Source organism: Capra hircus, chromosome 6, assembly GCF_001704415.2.
Source record: "Capra hircus breed San Clemente chromosome 6, ASM170441v1, whole genome shotgun sequence".
Classification (NCBI taxonomy): domain Eukaryota; kingdom Metazoa; phylum Chordata; class Mammalia; order Artiodactyla; family Bovidae; genus Capra; species Capra hircus.
In genome coordinates this window covers 34,485,508-34,504,568 of record NC_030813.1, presented here as the reverse complement: position 1 = coordinate 34,504,568, position 19,061 = coordinate 34,485,508, and the positions used below count along the sequence as shown (strand labels likewise).

The 19,061-nt window shown below is 37.1% G+C and overlaps 1 protein-coding gene across 3 annotated transcripts in view; it reads left to right on the top strand.

The window, feature by feature from the left end:
- Window positions 1-19,061, top strand: part of CCSER1 (coiled-coil serine rich protein 1) — a 1,465,340-nt gene that overhangs the window by 520,115 nt on the left and 926,164 nt on the right. For all 3 annotated transcript variants that reach the window (XM_018049307.1, XM_018049308.1, XM_013964534.2), the window contains exon 6: window positions 3,058-3,265. In XM_018049307.1, coding sequence (XP_017904796.1) covers window positions 3,058-3,265 — 208 coding nt within the window. The remainder of the gene's footprint in view (window positions 1-3,057; window positions 3,266-19,061) is intronic.

Here is a 19,061-nt window from a genome sequence, read left to right as displayed (position 1 = left end):
TCCAGAAAAACATCTACTTCTGCTTTATTGACTATGCCAAAGCCTTTGACTATGTGGATCACAATAAACTGTGGAAAATTCTGAAAGAGATGGGAATACTAGACCATCTGACCTGCCTCTTGAGAAACCTATATGCAGGTCAGGAAGCAACAGTTAGAACTGGACATGGAACAACAGACTGGTTCCAGATAGGAAAAGGAGTATGTCAAGGCTGTAGATTGTCACCCTGTTTATTTAACTTATATGCAGAGTACATCATGAGAAACCCTGGGATGGAAGAAGCACAAGCTGGAATCAAGATTGCTGGGAGAAATATCAGTAACCTCAGATATGCAGATGACACCACCCTTATGGCAAAAGTGAAGAGGAACTCAAAAGCCTCTTGATGAAAGTGAAAGAGGAGAGTGAAATAGTTGGCTTAAAGCTCAACATTCAGAAAACGAAGATCATGGCATCTGGTCCCATCACTTCATGGCAGATAGATAGGGAAATAGTGGAAACAGTGTCTTTATATTTTTGGGCTCCAAAATCACTGCAGATGGTGATTGCCACCATGAAATTAAAAGACACTTATTCCTTGGAAGGAAAGTTATGACCAACCTAGAGAGCATATTAAAAAGGAGAGATATTACTTTGCTGACAAAGGTCTGTCTAATCAAGGCTATGGTTTTTCCAATGGTCATGTATGGATGTGAGAGTTGGACTGTGAAGAAAGCTGGGTGCTGAAGAATTGATGCTTTTGAACTGTGGTATTGAAGGAGACTCTTGAGAGTCCCTTGGACTGCAAGGAGATTCAACCAGTCCATCCTAAAGGAGATAATTCCTGGGTGTTCTTTGGAAGAGTGATGCTAAAGCTGAAACTCCAATACTTTGGCCACCTCATGCGAAGAGTTCACTCACTGGAAAAGGCCCTGATGCTGGGAGGGATTGGGGGCAGGAGGAGAAGGGGACAACAGAGGATGAGATGGCTGGATGGCATCACCAACTGATGCACATGAGTTTGAGTGAACCCTGGTAGTTGGTGATGGACAGGAAGGCCTGGTGTGCTGTGAATCATGGGGTCGCAATGTCGCACACAACTGAGCAACTGAACTGACTGACACACACATATATTAGGACTTTCCTGGTGGCTAGTAAGAAAAGTCTTATATATACAATATGTGAGTAGTAGGAAAACAGTCTTATCTTGCTTATGTACTTTGGTTGATTCACCTCAGGTCAACTTTTTTTGGGTGCAATCTGCAGTACTGTGGGATCTTAGTTTTCCCAGATCAGGGATCAAACTCATGCCCCATGTATTGGAAGCTGGGAGTCTTAACCACTGAACTGCCAGGGAAGTCTCTCAGGCTATTTAAATTTGAGAAATTCTCTAGGCCTGTTTACTCACATGAAAAATGAACATACTATGTTTAACTCTTGGTCTTGTTTAGCATTTGAATAAATTAACACACATGAAATGGTTTGCACAGTACTTGGCCTACAGTCAATCCTTAAAAAATGTTAGCTATGACTACTTATTTATTATTTCATTATAAACATAAAGAGGGGGTAGTAATTAATATCTTACCATTTGAAATGACTATTGTGATTAATGAATATACCTGTGAAGACAAGTAAACAATTGTGTGATCCAAAAATGTGTTTTCTTTACTGATTTTGCAATGTTTTATAAATTGAATAATCACATTTGGATAAAATTAACCAAGGAAATTCTCTTTTATTTGCGCCTTTATGTGATCTTAGTGGCAAGCTCCAAGGCAACTCTTGTTTTTTCAATTTAGGTTGCCAAGTGACCTTGTCATTTACTTCAGAGAATAATATACATAAAAGCTTTTGAAACTGAGCAAAAGTCCTAAAGTATTGTTTCATAAATTTCCTGAGCTATGAGTTTAATTATTATTATTGTGTAGGTCCTTGGTTCTAATAAATGGAAATAAATTTAGATAAACCCATTAAAAATGACCATTTTCATAAACTCCTCCTTTCATATATTTTTATATCTGCCTCTTAAACACGTGTGGAAACTGTAAATCTTAATATCTTTTCTTTATACACACCTTTAATTAAAGTGTGCGAAAGTACTTTTGAAATGCATAATTTTAAAGTAACTGTTGATTAGCAAGTAGAGCAAAATAAATAGTTTTCCACATATTACTGTACTAAATATTTAATGATTATTTGATAAGCATGCTCATTATATATGGAGTTATACACCTTACATTTACTTCACTATTTTCACATAAAATCTTATGCATACTGCTGCTGCTACTGCTGCTACTGCTGCTAAGTCGCTTCAGTCGTGTCTGACTCTGTGTGACCCCATAGATGGCAGCCCACCAGGCTCCCCCATCCCTGGGAATCTCCAGCAAGAACACTGGAGTGGGTTGCTATTTCCTTCTCCAACGCATGAAAGTGAAAAGTCAAAGTGAAGTCGCTCAGTCGTGTCCGACTCTTAGCAACCCCATGGACTGCAGCCTACCAGGCTCCTCCGTCCATGGGATTTTCCAGGCCAGAGTACTGGAGTGGGGTGCCATACACCATACATTTACTTCACTATTCTCACATAAAATCTTATGCATACTTGTCTTTCTTAATCCACAAAATGGCTTAATACACAATTGATTGATTTAGTAATTTAAAATAATAATTACCAAAGGTAATTTATCCCAATATTGCTATCTTAATCTTTTCTTGCCAGATAATTTTTAAACATTATTTTCAGAAAAACCCTACATTAAATTTCACTTTCAGTGATTTCTTTTGGCTTTCAAAATTTTGAAAGGGTTAAATAAGTGTAAACATTTTGTTATTGTTGGAGAAAAAAGAAAACATTCTGAGACAGTGATTCTCATCGAATCTTACTACTGCTACATATAAAATTGAACCATTTAATAATTTGGACAAAAGGTTTCAAAATTTTCAGACTAATATGAGGAAATAATGAGAGTCACAAGGAATTTTTTCCAGCTCACTCCTAACATTGATCAGTGGCTTGATAAATACTGCTGTGAATATGCTACATAGTAATTTTTGTTTTTTGTTTTTTTCCCCCGTTAGGAACCTTTCCCTGAAATTAGCAAAAGACATTGATCAGGAAGCCAGATATTCCCATATCAGGGGAGTGCCTAGCAGTCCATCTGCAGATTGGCCCCTGCCAAGTGTGGAAGAAAATGGAGGCATAGATTCTCTGCCATTCAGACTGATGTTACAGGACTGCACGGCTGTCAAGACATTATTATTAAAGATGAAGAGAGTTCTTCAAGAGGTAATGATCTGCTGTAAGATTGATATTTTTACTGCTGGTAGATAGTGAAGTCTGTAGACCTGGTTATTCTCTCTTCTATCAATAATTAACTGCATAACGCAGGGCAGGGGTCAACTATTCTCTTGGAACTTAGCCTTTCTCGTATGTCAAATGAAGTGTTTGTAGTTCTGTTTTACAAGGTACTCTTCAACTCAAAGATTCTAAGATTCTGCAGAGAAACTGAAAAGAGAATAAACTTATACCTAGTCTTGGGAAGGTTGGATAAAGAAAAATGGGCATCAACTATCGTTATGTTTGCTGCTGCTAAGTTGCTTCAGTCGTGTCCGACTATGAACGACCCCATAGACGGCAGCCCACCAGGCTCCCCGGTCCCTGGGATTCTCCAGGCAAGAATGCTGGAGTGGGTTGCCATTTCCTTCTCCAATGCATGGAAGTGAAAAGTGAAAGTGAAGTCGCTCAGTTGTGTCCGACTCTTTGTGACCCCATGGACTGCAGCCTACCAGGCTCCTCCATCCATGGGATTTTCCAGGCAAGAGTACTGGAGTGGGGTGCCATTGCCTTCTCCGGTCGTTATGTTTATATATTATTAAAAGCTGTTTAGAGACCTTTCAACAGGATTTCACTCTGATGATATAGAGATGTTTTATGATACCATAAAACTAGTTTATTTAGGCATTTTTTTTCAAATAACAATTAATCTAATAAAATCAATCTTAATGTTTGACTGATTTTGCCCTTTGAATACAGCTGCCCTCTTGCAGCCTATGCTCAATTAGATAATGAATTAGTTAGTAAAATACTTGGGGAAGTCTTTGATCTTTATATCCAAGAATCAACCACTATTTAGGATTCAACTATGTTATGGTTTTATTTTTATAATTAAAAGTTATTTTCTTTAGAAGATTTCTATAAAAATGTATACAATATTATTTCAAAGATGTGAAATGAAAGGAACAAAATTTTAATAACTTTCCTCTAGTCAGTAGAATTCAGAACAACAGTCTGAGATTTCTGACTCCCAGTGTGACTTTTTATTATATCCCATTTTTATTTAATTTATTTCCCATTATTTTTAAAATATATTAATAAATACTGTGAAAACAGAGAAATGTAACTGTTTAGTATGGCTGGTATTGTGGCTCCTTACAATGATGACCAGATTGTACTCCCTTTTCTAACAATAACAATAATAATAACACTAGCAGCTACCACTAGAGGCCAGAATTGAATCAAGGAAAGAAAGGAACTTAAGAGAAATGATTGTTACAGACTACGGGGGACACATCCAGTCATGTACTTATGTTAGCTATTAAAGTAAATACTGGAAGAAATCTCTGCATTCCGTACCAGCTTATACTACCAGGGTAGTCTTTGTGTCTGGAATCTATGCAGTTGTGTTTAGAAGTGGTGTGTTAAGCAGTTAAGCACAGACATTAAAAAGGTTAAATTATATATATCTATAATTTTTAAAAAATGTATTTTTAAAAGGTAATTAGTACTCAAAGCTCTACATTTCCAACTAACTTTAATATATTTTCCTTTGTATTACACTTGTGAGCTTATTTACGTATTTACATCTATTGAATCTTTATGTGGAAATAGTATATAATAGTGCTGTACATATTTCCCAATTGTAGATTTATTTATGTCACTTTGGTAACTTGAAATCAGCCATAAGGGAGTGTTATGCTACAGAAATTGGTATACACTACAAGGTATGGATTTTTAATTTGTGTGTGTGTGTGTGTTCAGTTGTTTGGTCATTTCCAATTCTTTGTGAACCCATAGACTCCTCTTTCCATGGAATTTTCCAAGCAAGAATACTGTAGTGGGTTTGCATTTCCTTCTCCAAGGGATCTTTCCCACTCAGGGATTGAACTTGTGCCTCCTGTTTCTCCTGCATTGAAAACAGAGGCTTTATCTCTGTGCCACCTGGGAAGCCCTAAATTTTGGTGAGCTGCTATTAAATATTTACCAGCACACCACTATATGTATGACTATACAGCTTCTATATTGACAGCGTGTTTTTTCTGCTCTACTCCAGGCTTCCTGACCATTTGCTTGACATATAGTCTGAACCTCTGTTTTTTTTTTAATTTTTATTTTTACTTTATTTTACTTTACAATACTGTATTGGTTTTGCCATACATTGACATGAATACACCACGGGTGTACATGCGATCCCAAACATGAACCACCCTCCCACCTCCCTCCCCATAACATCTCTCTGGGTCATCCCTGTGCACCAGCCCTAAGCATCCTGTATCCTGCATAGGACATAGACTGGCGATTCATTTCTTACATGATAGTATACATGTTTCAATGCCATTCTCCCAAATCATCCCACCCTCTCTCTCTCCCTCAGAGTCCAAAAGTCCGCCTACACATCTGTGTCTCTTTTGCTGTCTTGCATACAGGGTCATCATTGTCATCTTTCTAAATTCCATATATATGTGTTAGTATACTGTATTGGTGTTTTTCTTTCTGGCTTACTTCTCTCTGTATAATTGGCTTCAGTTTCATCCATCTCATTAGAACTGATTCAAATGTATTCTTTTTAATGGCTGAGTAATACTCCATTGTGTATATGTACCACTGCTTTCTTATCCATTCATCTGCTGATGGACATCTAGGTTGTTTCCATGTCCTGGCTATTATAAACAGTGCTGCGATGAACATTGGGGTACATGTGTCTCTTTCAATTCTTGTTTCCTCGGTGTGTATGCCCAGCAGTGGGATTGCTGGGTCATAAGGCAGTTCTATTTGCAATTTTTTAAGGAATCTCCACACTGTTCTCCATAGTGGCTGTACTAGTTTGCATTCCCACCAACAGTGTAGGAGGGTTCCCTTTTCTCCACACCCTCTCCAGCATTTATTGCTTGCTGACTTTTGGATCGCAGCCATTCTGACTGGTGTGAAGTGGTACCTCATTGTGGTTTTGATTTGCATTTCTCTAATAATGAGTGATGTTGAGCATCTTTTCATGTGTTTGTTAGCCATCCGTATGTCTTCTTTGGAGAAATATCTATTTAGTTCTTTGGCCCATTTTTTGATTGGGTCGTTTATTTTTCTGGAATTGAGCTGCATAAGTTGCTTGTATATATTTGATATTAATTGTTTGTCAGTTGCTTCATTTGCTGTTATTTTCTCCCATTCAGAAGGCTGTCTTTTCACCTTGCTTATATTTTCCTTTGTTGTGCAGAAGCTTTTAATTTTAATTAGATCCCATTTGTTTATTTTTGCTTTTATTTCCAGAATTCTGGGTGGTGGATCATAGAGGATCCTGCTGTGATTTATGTCAGAGAGTGTTTTGCCTATGTTCTTCTCTAGGAGTTTTATAGTTTCTGGTCTTACATTTAGATCTTTAATCCATTTTGAGTTTATTTTTGTGAATGGTGTTAGAAAGTGATCTAGTTTCATTCTCTTACAGGTGGTTGACCAGTTTTCCCAGCACCACTTGTTAAAGAGATTGTCTTTACTCCATTGTAAAGACATTATTCTTGCCTCCTTTGTCAAAGATAAGGTGTCCATATGTGTGTGGATTTATCTCTGGGCTTTCTATTTTGTTCCATTGATCTATATGTCTGTCTTTGTGCCAGTACCATACTGTCTTGATGACTGTGGCTTTGTAGTAGAGCCTGAAGTCAGGCAAGTTGATTCCTCCAGTTCCATTCTTCTTTCTCAAGATTGCTTTGGGAATTCGAGGTTTTTTGTATTTCCATACAAATCTTAAAATCATTTGTTCTAGTTCTGTGAAAAATGTTGCTGGTAGCTTGATAGGGGTTGCATTGAATCGTAGATTGCTTTGGGTAGTATACTCATTTTCACTATATTGATTCTTCCGATCCATGAACATGGTATATTTCTCCATCTCTTAGTGTCCTCTTTGATTTCTTTCACCAGTGTTTTATAGTTTTCTATATATAGGTCTTTAGTTTCTTTAGGTAGATATATTCCTAAGTATTTTATCCTTTTCGTTGCAATGGTGAATGGAATTGTTTCCTTAATTTCTTTTTCTACTTTCTCATTATTAGTGTATAGGAATGCAAGGGATTTCTGTCTGTTGATTTTAAATCCTGCAACTCTACTATATTCATTGATGAGCTCTAGTAATTTTCTGGTGGAGTCTTTAGGGTTTTCTATGTAGAGGATCATGTCCTCTGCAAACAGTGAGAGTTTTACTTCTTCTTTTCTAATTTGGATTCCTTTTATTTCTTTTTCTGCTCTGATTGCTGTGGCCAAAACTTCCAAAACTATCTTGAACAGTAGCGGTGAAAGTGGGCACCCTTGTCTTGTTTGTGACTTTAGGGGAAATGTTTCAATTTTTCACCATTGAGGATAATGTTTGCTGTAGGTTTGTCATATATAGGTTTTATTATGTTGAGGTATGTTCCTTCTATTCCTGCTTTCTGGAGAGTTTTTATCATAAATGGATGTTGAATTTTGTCAAAGGCCTTCTCTGCAACTCTTGAGCTAATTATATGGCTTTTATTTTTCAGTTTGTTAATGTGGTGAATTACATTGATTGATTTGCGGATATTGAAGAATCCTTGCATCCCTGGAATAAAGCCCACTTGGTCATGGTGTATGATCTTTTTAATGTGTTGTTGGATTCTGATTGCTAGAATTTTGTTGAGGATTTCTGCATCTATGTTCATCAGTGATATTGGCCTGTAGTTTTCTTTTTTTGTAGCATCTTTGTCAGGTTTTGGTATTAGGGTGATGGTTGCCTCATAGAATGAGTTTGGAAGTTTACCTTCCTCTGCAATTTTCTGGAAGACTTTGAGTAGGATAGGTATTAGCTCATCTCGAAATTTTTGGTAGAATTCAGCTGTGAAGCCGTCTGGACCTGGGCTTTTGTTTGCTGGAAGATTTCTGATTACAGTTTCAATTTCCATGCTTGTGATGGGTCTGTTAAGATTTTCTATTTCTTCCTGGTTCAGTGTTGGAAAATTGTACTTTTCTAAGAATTTGTCCATTTCTTCCATGTTGTCCATTTTATTGGCATATAATTGCTGATAGTAGTCTCTTATGATCCTTTGTATTTCTGTGTTGTCTATTGTGATCTCTCCATTTTCATTTCTAATTTTATTGATTTGATTTTTCTCTCTTTGTTTCTTGATGAGTCTGGCTAATGGTTTGTCAATTTTATTTATCCTTTCAAAGAACCAGCTTTTGGCTTTGTTGATTTTTGCTATGGTCTCCTTTGTTTCTTTTGCATTTATTTCTGCCCTAATTTTTAAGATTTCTTTCCTTCTACTAACTCTGGGGTTCTCCATTTCTTCCTTTTCTAGTTGCTTTAGGTGTAGAGTTAGGTTATTTATTTGACTTTTTTCTTGTTTCTTGAGGTATGCCTGTATTGCTATGAACTTTCCTCTTAGCACTACTTTTACAGTGTCCCACAGGTTTTGGGTTGTTGTGTTTTCATTTTCATTCGTTTCTATGCATATTTTGATTTCTTTTTTTGATTTCTTCTGTGATTTGTTCGTTATTCAGAAGCGTGTGGTTCAGTCTCCATATGTTGGAATTTTTAATAGTTTTTCTCCTGTAATTGTGATCTAATCTTAATGCATTATGGTCGAAAAAGATGCTTGGAATGATTTTGATTTTTTTCAATTTATGAAGGTTAGATTTATGGCCCAGGATGTGATCTATCCTGGAGAAGGTTCCGTGAGCACTTGAGAAAAAGGTGAAATTCATTGTTTTGGGGTGAAATGTCCTCTAGATATCAATTAGGTCTAACTGGTCTATTGTATCATTTAAAGTTTGTGTTTCTTTGTTAATTTTCTGTTTAGTTGATCTGTCCATAGTTGTGAGTGGGATATTAAAGTCTCCCACTATTATTGTGTTATTGTTAATTTCCCCTCTCATACTTGTTAGCATTTGTCTTACATATTGCAGTGCTCCTATGTTGGGTGCATATATATTTATAATTGTTATATCTTCTTCTTGGATTGATCCTTTGATCATTATGTAGTGGCCTTCTTTGTCTCTTTTCACAGCCTCTGTTTTAAAGTCTATTTTATCAGATTGAGTATTGCCACTCCTGCTTTCTTTTGGTCTCTCTTTGCATGGAATATCTTTCTTCAGCCCTTCACTTTCAGTCTGTATGTGTCCCTTGTTTTGAGGTGGGTCTCTTGTAAGCAGCATATAGAGGGGTCTTGTTTTTGTACTCATTCAGCCAGTCTTTGCCTTTTCGTTGGGGCAGTCAACCCATTTACGTTTAAGGTAATTATTGATAAGTATGATCCCATTACCATTTACTTTATTGTTTTGGGGTTCGGGTTTATAGACCCTTTTTGTGTTTCCTGTCTAGAGAATATCCTTTAGTATATGTTGGAGAGCTGGTGTGGTGGTGCTGAATTCTCTCAGCTTTTGCTTGTCTGTAAAGCTTTTGATTTCTCCTTTGTATTTGAATGAGATCCTTGCTGGGTACAGTAATCTGGGCTGTAGGTTAGTTTCTTTCATCACTTTAAGTATGTCTTGCCATTCCCTCCTGGCCTGAAGAGTTTCTATTGAAAGATCAGCTGTTATCCTTATGGGATTCCCCTTGTGTGTTATTTGTTGTTTTTCCCTTGCTGCTTTTAATATTTGTTCTTTGTGTTTGATCTTTGTCAATTTGGTTAATATGTGTCTTGGGGTGTTTTGCCTTGGGTTTATCCTGTTTGGAACTCTCTGGGTTTCTTGGACTTGGGTGATTAATTCCTTCCCCATTTTAGGGAAGTTTTCAGCTATTATCTCCTCAAGGATTTTCTCATGGTCTTTCTTTTTGTCTTCTTCTTCTGGGACTCCTATAATTCGAATGTTGGAGCGTTTCATATTGTCCTGGAGGTCTCTGAGATTGTCCTCATTTCTTTTAATTCGTTTTTCTTTTTTCGTCTCTGATTCATTTATTTCTACCATTCTATCTTCTATTTCAATAATATTATCTTCTGCCTCTGTTATTCTGCTATTTGTTGCCTCCAGAATGTTTCTGATCTCATTTATTGCATTATTCATTATATATTGACTCTTTTTTATTTCTTCTATGTCCTTGTTAAACCTTTCTTGCATCTTCTCAATCCTTGTCTCTAGGCTATTTATCTGTGATTCCATTTTTATTTCAAGATTTTGGATCATTTTCACTATCAATATTCGGAATTCTTTCTCAGGTAGATGCCCTACCTCTTCCTCTTTTGTTTGGTTTGGTGGGCATTTCTCCTGTTCCTTAACCTGCTGAGTATTCCTCTGTCTCTTCATCTTGGTTATATTGCTGTGTTTGGGGTGGCTTTTCTCTATTCTGAGAATTTGTGGACTTCTTTTTATTATGGAGCTTCCTCACTGTGGGTGGGGTTGTATCAGTGGCTTGTCAAGGTTTCCTGGTTAGGGAGGCTTGTGTTGGAGTTCTAGTGGGTGGAGCTGGGTTTCTTCTCTCTGGAGTGCAATGGAGTGACCAGTAATGGGTTATGAGACGTCAATGATTTTGGAGTAACTTTGAGCTGCCTGTATATTGAAGCTCAGGGGTGTGTTCCTGTGTTGCTGGAGAATTTGCGTGGTATGTCTTGCTCTGGAACTTGTTGGCCCTTGGGTGGAGCTTGGTTTCAGTGTAGGTATGGAGGTGTTTGATGAGCTCCTATTGATTAATGTTCCCTGGATTCAGGAGTTCTCTGATGTTTTCAGGCTTTGGACTTAAGCCTCCTGCTTCTGGTTTTCAGTTTTATTTTTACAGTAGCCTCTAGACTTCTCCATGTATACAGCACCGATGATAAAACATCTAGGTTAAAGATGAAAAGTTTCTCCACATTGAGGGACACCCAGAGAGGTTCACTGAGTTACATGGAGAAGAGAAGAGGGAGGGGGTATTTAGAGGTGACTGGAATGAGATGAGTTGGGATCAAAAGAGGAGAGAGCAAGCTAGCCAGTAGTCACTTCCTTATGTGTGCTGCACAGTCTGGACTGCCCAGAGGTATTCATGGAGTTAGTTATACAGGGAAGAGGAGAGGGAGGAGGTAGACAGAGGTGGCCAGGAGAATAAAAGAGGGAAATGAAAAGGAGAGAGACAAATCCAGCCAGTAACCAGTTCCTTAGGTGTTCTCCACCGTCTGGAACACACAGAGATTCACAGAGTTGGATAGAGAAGAGAAGGGGAAGGGAAGAGATAGAGGCCACCTGGTGGAGAAAAAGGAGAGTCCAAAGGAGGAGAGAGTGGTCAAGCCAGTAATCTTGCTCTCAGGTAAAATTGGGGAGTGAAGTTTGGGTTTTTAAATGTACAAAATTGACAACAGAAACCAAAAGCAAAGATTAAAAATCTAGAGTAAAGGTTGGATTTTCAAAGATACAATATTAAAGAAAAGAAGAAGGAAAAAAAGAAAAAAAAAAAAAACACAAGAAAAAAAAAAAAAACAAAGCCACAAGAATTATTAAAAAACACCAACAACAACCGCACAAAGACTATATATGGTGTTTGCTTTAAAAAAATAGTGTTTTTTTTTGAAAAGTAATAGTAGGTTATAGAAATAAAAATTAGAGGAGAAATAGAGGACTTAACAATTTTAAAAAGTTAGGGTGTAAAAAAAAAAAGAAGAAGAGAAAAGAAGAAGAAAAAACAACCCCATAACAGCATCAACAAAAAAGAAAAAGAAAAAAAAAAAGAATGATCATAAAAATAGTAAAGATATATCTAGCCCTTTCTCTGGTGTTGGGGGCAGTGTGGGGTCACTTCCAAGGCTGTTCCCTCTGTTTAACTTCTTCTGTTTGCTGGTCTCTTCAGTGTCTGATTTCCGTCTTGACACAGGGAGGGCGATGGTGGACACTTTTTTTTTTTTTTAGGCTCACTTGTTCGGTCGCGCTGTGGGGAGGGAGGGATGCTGCAAACAAGTAACACTGTCGTGTGCACACAGTGTCTCAGCCCCGCTGGGCCTGTCCCTGCTCGCGGCGCACAAACTTCTCCGGCTCTACATTGCTCAGCAGGGAACCGTCTGAGGCCGGCCCTAGGCTGCGTGCACCTCCCCAGTCTAAGCCGCTCAGGTTCAGTGCTCAGGTAGCCCTCAGAGGCGCAGATTCGGTTGGGACTGCGTTTTGTGCCCTTCCCAGGTCCGAGTAGCTCAGGAGTTTGGCGAGCGCGGTTCCTGCGACTTGTCGCCTTTCCTGTCTCTGCTGCTCAGTTTTCTGGGTGGACCGCTGGCGCCCCTTGTGAGGCAGATGGTGACTGTCCAGCACCCCCAGCAGTCTTAGCAAAGGAGCCTGCTTGCAGTTTGGTAGGTAAAGTCTCTCCAGGGCTGCGATTGCCCCTTTCCAGCCCATACGGCTCTGGCTGCCTGTCCCTGGCGCAGAATGGTCTGCAGCTGGCTATTTCCATTCCGTCCTTTGTTCTGTGCGCGATCCTGGCGGTGTCTTATGTTCGACCTTTTCGCGTGGTAGCTATCCCACAGTCTGGTTTGCCAGCCCAAGTTAGTTCGCCGTGGTCACGAGTGGGGTGTTCCAGCCCAATTCTTACAAAGCACTGCAGCCCGTGCCTCCTGCCCCTCCCTGCCCTGCACCCACTTGTTAGTGGCTGATGCAGGCGTCTGTGCTGCTTTTCCGCTGGGGGAGTTACTGTTGGGCTTGTAATCTGTTGGTTTTAATTATTTATTTATTTTTCCTTCCTGTTATGTTGCCCTCTGTGCTTCCAAGGCTCACCTCAGACTCGGTAGGGAGAGTGTTTCCTGGTGTTTGGAAACCTCTCTTCTTAAAATTCCCTTCCCAGGACGGGCTTCCCTTCCCAGGATGGAGCTCCCGCCCCACCTCCTTTGTCTCTTTTTTCATCTTTTGTATTTTTTCCTACCTGTTTTTGAAGACAATGATCTGCTTTTCTGGGTGCCTGATGTCCTCTGCCAGCATTCAGAAGTTGTTTTGTGGAGTTTGCTCAGCGTTGAAATGTTCTTTTGAGGAATTTGTAAGGGAGAAAGTGGTCTTCCTGTCCTATTCCTCCGCCATCTTAGGACCGCCCCCCTGAACCTCTTTGAACAAGGCAAACTTAATAACTACTGTTATACTAAAAGATATTAATCTCAAAATCTGTAACATTCAAGTATTCAGTTTTCTACCTCTCTCTTTGGTCTGGATTTTAATTTTAAAAAATCAATACAAGTGAAAGGGAAGTAAAAAAAGAAAACTGACAAGAGTCAAGGGGCTTTCTTAGGGTACTTAATTTTATAATTTAAAAATATGCAATGATATTCACTATAAAGTCAATATTCAGAATATAATGAGATTGTTTTCTTTACTTCTGTTTTCTTCATAAAAGAATATTTGAAAAAACTGAAGAGAATTGATATTTAAAATTGATGTAAAATGAGCAATAATTATATCTGTTTACTAAACCTATTCAAAAATCAGGGAGTCCTTACTCTTTATTGTCAGCAAGAAAAGCAATATTATTGCATGATTAGCATTGACATCTGTTCTAGTAAAAAGATATTCATAATAGATGTCTTTAAAGAAAACAGAGATATTCTCTAAGCCAGGAATTTTTAAAGGGTAATTTACATTTCATTGAATTTAAGTTTAATTCCAACTAATCATTTTAGATTAATAATACCTTTTTACTATAGACAAATAGTTTATTTCTATTGAACTATTTGTATGGTGCTTACTCAAACATGTATACAGATAATTTTTAACTGAAAATATCCCAATTATTTTACTTTTTAAGATAAAAAAGTGATTAATGAGTTTAGTATGGTAGAGTAGGAACTGCTCCTATGTGATATTTTTCTTAATGCTCCTCTGTTGACATCTTAGATTTTAATTCTAAGACAGGTCAGATGTGCATCATCTGACATTTGTCTCACACTACCTATTTAACTCCCTCCTTTGAGATCATTTGCTATTACAACCCCGAACATCAGTGCCTTCAGATAAAATGGAATAAAAGAAAAAAAGACTGGCTTTAGGCCCTAAGAAATTCTATTTTTTTTTCTTTAGTATTAATGATTTTTTTTTAGTTTCTCTCTTATAACAAGGAAGAACTGTATAATTTTTTTCTTCCTTTTTTGTTATATTTTTTCACATAATCCCATTACTTGTAATAAAATAAAATCTTTAATACAGTTATCTACAGAAATAGTTTTTGTTCTGATATTTCCTTTCAGTTTGGGCTTCCCTCTTGGCTAAGACAGTAAAGAATCCACCTGCAATGTGGGAGACCTGGGTTGGATCCTGGCTCTGGAAGATTCCCTGGAGAAGGGCATGGCAAAGGGCTCCAGTATTGTTGTCAGGATAATTCCATTGACAGAGGAGCTTGGCAGTCTACAGTCCATGGGATCACAAAGAGTCCAACACGACTAAGTGACTGACACTTTCACTTTCACACTTCCCATTTATTCTTTTGTTTTTGTTGTTCTCTTATTATAAAATGTATTTGTACTGTATGGTTACTGGCCAAGAAAACTAATTGGAAGGGATTTTAGGTGCAATGTGTAATTTTTAGTAAGAAAACAGTTGGTAAGAATGTTTATGGGCCTTTCCTGGCTGTTTAGTGGTGAAAATGCTGCACTTTCACTGAAGATGCTGCGGGATCAAAACCTGTCAGAGAACTAAGATCCAACATTCCACGCAGCCAAAAATAAGTAAATAAACAAAGTAAGAATGATTATCCATGGGTGTTTGCAGTGCCCCTCCACCCAACACCATGGGCTTTTCAACTTAACAAATGAGTATTGGGAATGTGTTTAACAAATTTCCTGAATCATATGGGACATTTTTTAAAGTTAGATGAGTGTTAAACAAATTTAAAAAAAAAGGTTGATATGATCAGACAAATCTAACAGTAAGATTAAATTAGTGAAAATCAGTGAATTTATTTGTTTAAAAATCAGTGTAATTTACAAGCTTGTTTAGTTGACATGAACATTTGGTTTGCCAATGAAGAGCTCTTACCTATTTTTCCTTTGTTTCTCAATTATCTAGTAATTCAAACTAATTTATTATCTTTTAGAAATAATAATGGGAAACTTTCAAGGATAATTTTAAGCATGGACTTCTTATATTTTTTGTTTTTTAAATATGATATATAAATGAATAACAAAATTTGGAATGTTTTGAACTTAAACATAAATTGTTCAGTGGGAATTTTTAAAAGAATTTTTTGTTTTAGCACATTTTGTTGAAATGATTTCAAAGGTTACAACAGCAATTTTGTAAACTGACATTTTTCTATCAGAAAATCCCAAAGCAAATGAAAAGCCTATAGAATAGGAACAGTGACAATGGATAATTAAAGGAGAAAGTCACTGTGGAGAGTCATAAAGTAAGAAAATTCACTAAAAGCAAGCAATTATCCATGTAAATCTAGGTGACAACCTAATAATTTGACTGTTTTTTATCTTTTGAAAATAAAATTATAAGTTTCTGTTACCTGCTTTATTTTTATTTTACTTAAACAAAAATTTGTTGAAGATGTAAGCTGGAAAAAAGGTAGACCATGAAAACTACAAATACAAGAAAACTAGAGTGACAGTACCCGTCAGGCAGATGTAAAGACATCAGTAGAATCAGTGCTGTATTTCATAATGATAAACAGTCATTTCATCAGGAAGACATGACAGGCATACCCATGGAGGTCCTATTTATATAACTTGTAAACATGTGTTGCAAAATTTGACAGAAGTAAATGAAGAACTAGGTAAGTTCACAATCGTAGTTGAAGATTGTAACTCTCTTTTCTCAAAAATTGATAAAGCAATCAAAAATCAGAAAGTTTCAGAAGATTGAACATTTTAAATCTTTTAATAATGATTAACTGAATTGTGTATAACAGAGTTATACCAGCTTTTCAGTGTATGTGGAACATCGCCAAGATAGTATATGCTGAATCAGAAATATCTCAGTAAATTTCAGAGGTAGACATCTATGCAATATAATTTGGAGAATAGTTGAATTAAAGTAAGAATCAAGAATGATCAAGTAACTATAAAAACAGCAAATATTTGGATATCAAACAGCAAACTTCTGTATACCCCATCAGATCAGTTCAGTTCAGTCACGCAGTCGTGTCCGATTCTTTGCGACCCCATGAATTGCAGCACGCCAGTCCTCCTTGTCTATCACCAACTCCCAGAGTTCACCCAAACTCATGTCCGTCCAGTCGGTGATGCCATCCAGCCATCTCATCCTCTGTTGTCCCCTTCTCCTCCTGCCCCCAATCCCTCCCAGCATCAGACTTTTCCAGTGAGTCAACTCTTCGCATGAGGTGGCCAAAGTACTGGAGTTTCAGCTTTAGCATCAGTCCTTCCAAAGAACACCCAGGACTGATCTCCTTCAGAATGGACTGATTGGATCTCCTTGCAGTCCAAGGGACTCTCAAGAGTCTTCTCGAACACCACAGTTCAAAAGCATCAATTAGATCAATTTAAAGATCAGGGAGATTTTAAAATGTTACAAATGAGATGATAATGATAGTAATATGATAAAATTTGTGGGACATTGTTGAAATATGCTTGGAGAGAAATTTATAACTTTAAAAATTTCTTTTAAAGAATTAAAGTGCCATAATTAATTATCTAATTTTCTCTGTAAGTATCTAGGGAGAAAAACAGTAAATAAATTAATCTCTAAGGAAGTAATAGAAATAAATATAAGAAATCAAAATTCATGGAACTGAAAACAGACAAATAATAGAAAATTTGCACAGTAATCAGACTGGTTCTTTGAGATGTTTAAAAAAATGCCGTAGAAGAAAAAAAAAATTAAACAAGTAATACAAATTACTAATAGCAGAAATAAATTTAAGGAGGAATAACCACTACAACTTGGAAAGGGAATGGCTACCCACTCAGTACTCTTGCCTGGAGAATTCCATGAACAGAGGAACTTGGAGGTCTACTGTCCACAGGGGGTTGCAAAAAGCAAACATAACTGAGTGACTAACACACACACACAATCACTACAAATCTTATGGGATGGCAATAAGTGGGCTTCACTTGTAGCTCAGCTGGTAAAGAATCCGCCTGCAATGTGGGAGACCTGGGTTTGATCCCTGGGCTGGGAAGATTCCTTGGAGGAAGGAAAGGCTACTCACTCCAATATTCTGGCCTGGAGAATACCATGGACTGTACAGTCCATCAGATCACAAAGAATCAGACACAACTGAGTGACTTTCACTTTCACTGTGGCAATAACTATGACAATATGGGTGAAGATCACAAATCCCTTGTCAAATACAACTTTCCATAATGACCAAGAATAAATTAAAAATCAGGATTGTCCAATTTCTATTAAAGAGATGTATTTTATTATTATTAAAAAGAAAAAACTCCCCATAAAATCTAAGTCCAGGAGATTTCACTGGTGCATTCTGTCAAATATTTAAGAAAGATGTAAGACTAATATGCAAAAAAGTTCAGGAAACAGAGAAACAGAATATGCTTCTCAACTGTTTTATGTGGCACACATAAGACTATTTATAATAATCTTGCAAAATCTTTATAGGTAAAAGGAAATCAAAGAAAAAATTCTCATATATGTATGTATATATATGTACATATATATATATAGAGAGAGAGAGATGGAAGTCTTTTAAAAGTTATTAAACAAAATTAAGCAATATAAAAATATATGTATGACCTAATTTGTTCTATTTCAAGAGTGCAAAATTTGTTTAGCATTCAATAACCAGTCAGTGTGATTAGCTATATTAATAAGCTAAAAAAAGGAAAGTATATGATCATATTAATAAGTAAAGAAAACACATTTGAAAAGATTGAATATCAGTCTAGTGGTAAAAAAAAGAAAAACTCAAGACACTAGTAGTAAAAGGGAACTTCTATTCTTACAGCTAATATCCATACTTAATGAGGCAAAACTGAAGCTTCTAGCTAATACTGTTAGCAAAGGAAGAATCTCTACTCTCTCTACTCTTAATGAGCATTGTGCCAGATGTTCTAGATAGAAATAGGCAAGAAAAAGCATAAAAAACATAAATATTGGAAAGAAAAGATAAAACTGCCTCTATAAGGAGATGCATGGTTGTTTATATATATATATATCCCTAAGGAATTTATGAAAAAGTTAATAATAAACCCAGTAAGAATAATAAGTGCATCAGCAAGTTAAAGAACACAAAGATACAAGGTTATAATAATATTATCATTGTTCCATAGCAAATTATCTAGTGGACTAAAAGATACATTTCCTGTCTCTTATGTTTTGTGGTCAGTAATTTGAGAGCTGTGTGTATACTGCTGCTGACTGAAGGCCTTTCATGAGGTTGTAATTGAAATGTCAGCCATGACTGCAGTCATGGAAGTGTGACTTGATTTGCAGGTTCATGTAATGTGGCAGGAAAGTTTGGGCTTCCCAGATGGTGCTAGTGGTAAAGACCTCCCTGCCAGCGTTGGAGACCTAAGGGACGTGGGTTCAATCAGTCCCTGCGTCAGGAAGATCTCCTGAAGTAGGAAACAACAACCCACTCCAGTATTCTTGCCTGGAAAATGTAAGAGGAGCCTGGTGGGCCACAGTCCCTGGGATTGCAAAGAGTCACACATGACTGTGTACACACACACACACACACACACACACACACACACACATTGATTAGAAAGACCAACCTTGATTCAGTGCAGGAGGGTACTTTATAAAGGTCTGGATACCAGGAAGTAAGCAACATTGTTACCATTCTCATCCAAACTAGTAATACCATAATCCACCTTTTGGCTTTCAGTGATCCATTTCTCAGAGTCTATACTCAAAGTATAATATAGTCCTCACCCCCTCCAAAGGCCACCCAAAGTATCATTCTATTACAGCATACATTCAAAATACAGAATCTCATTGTGTA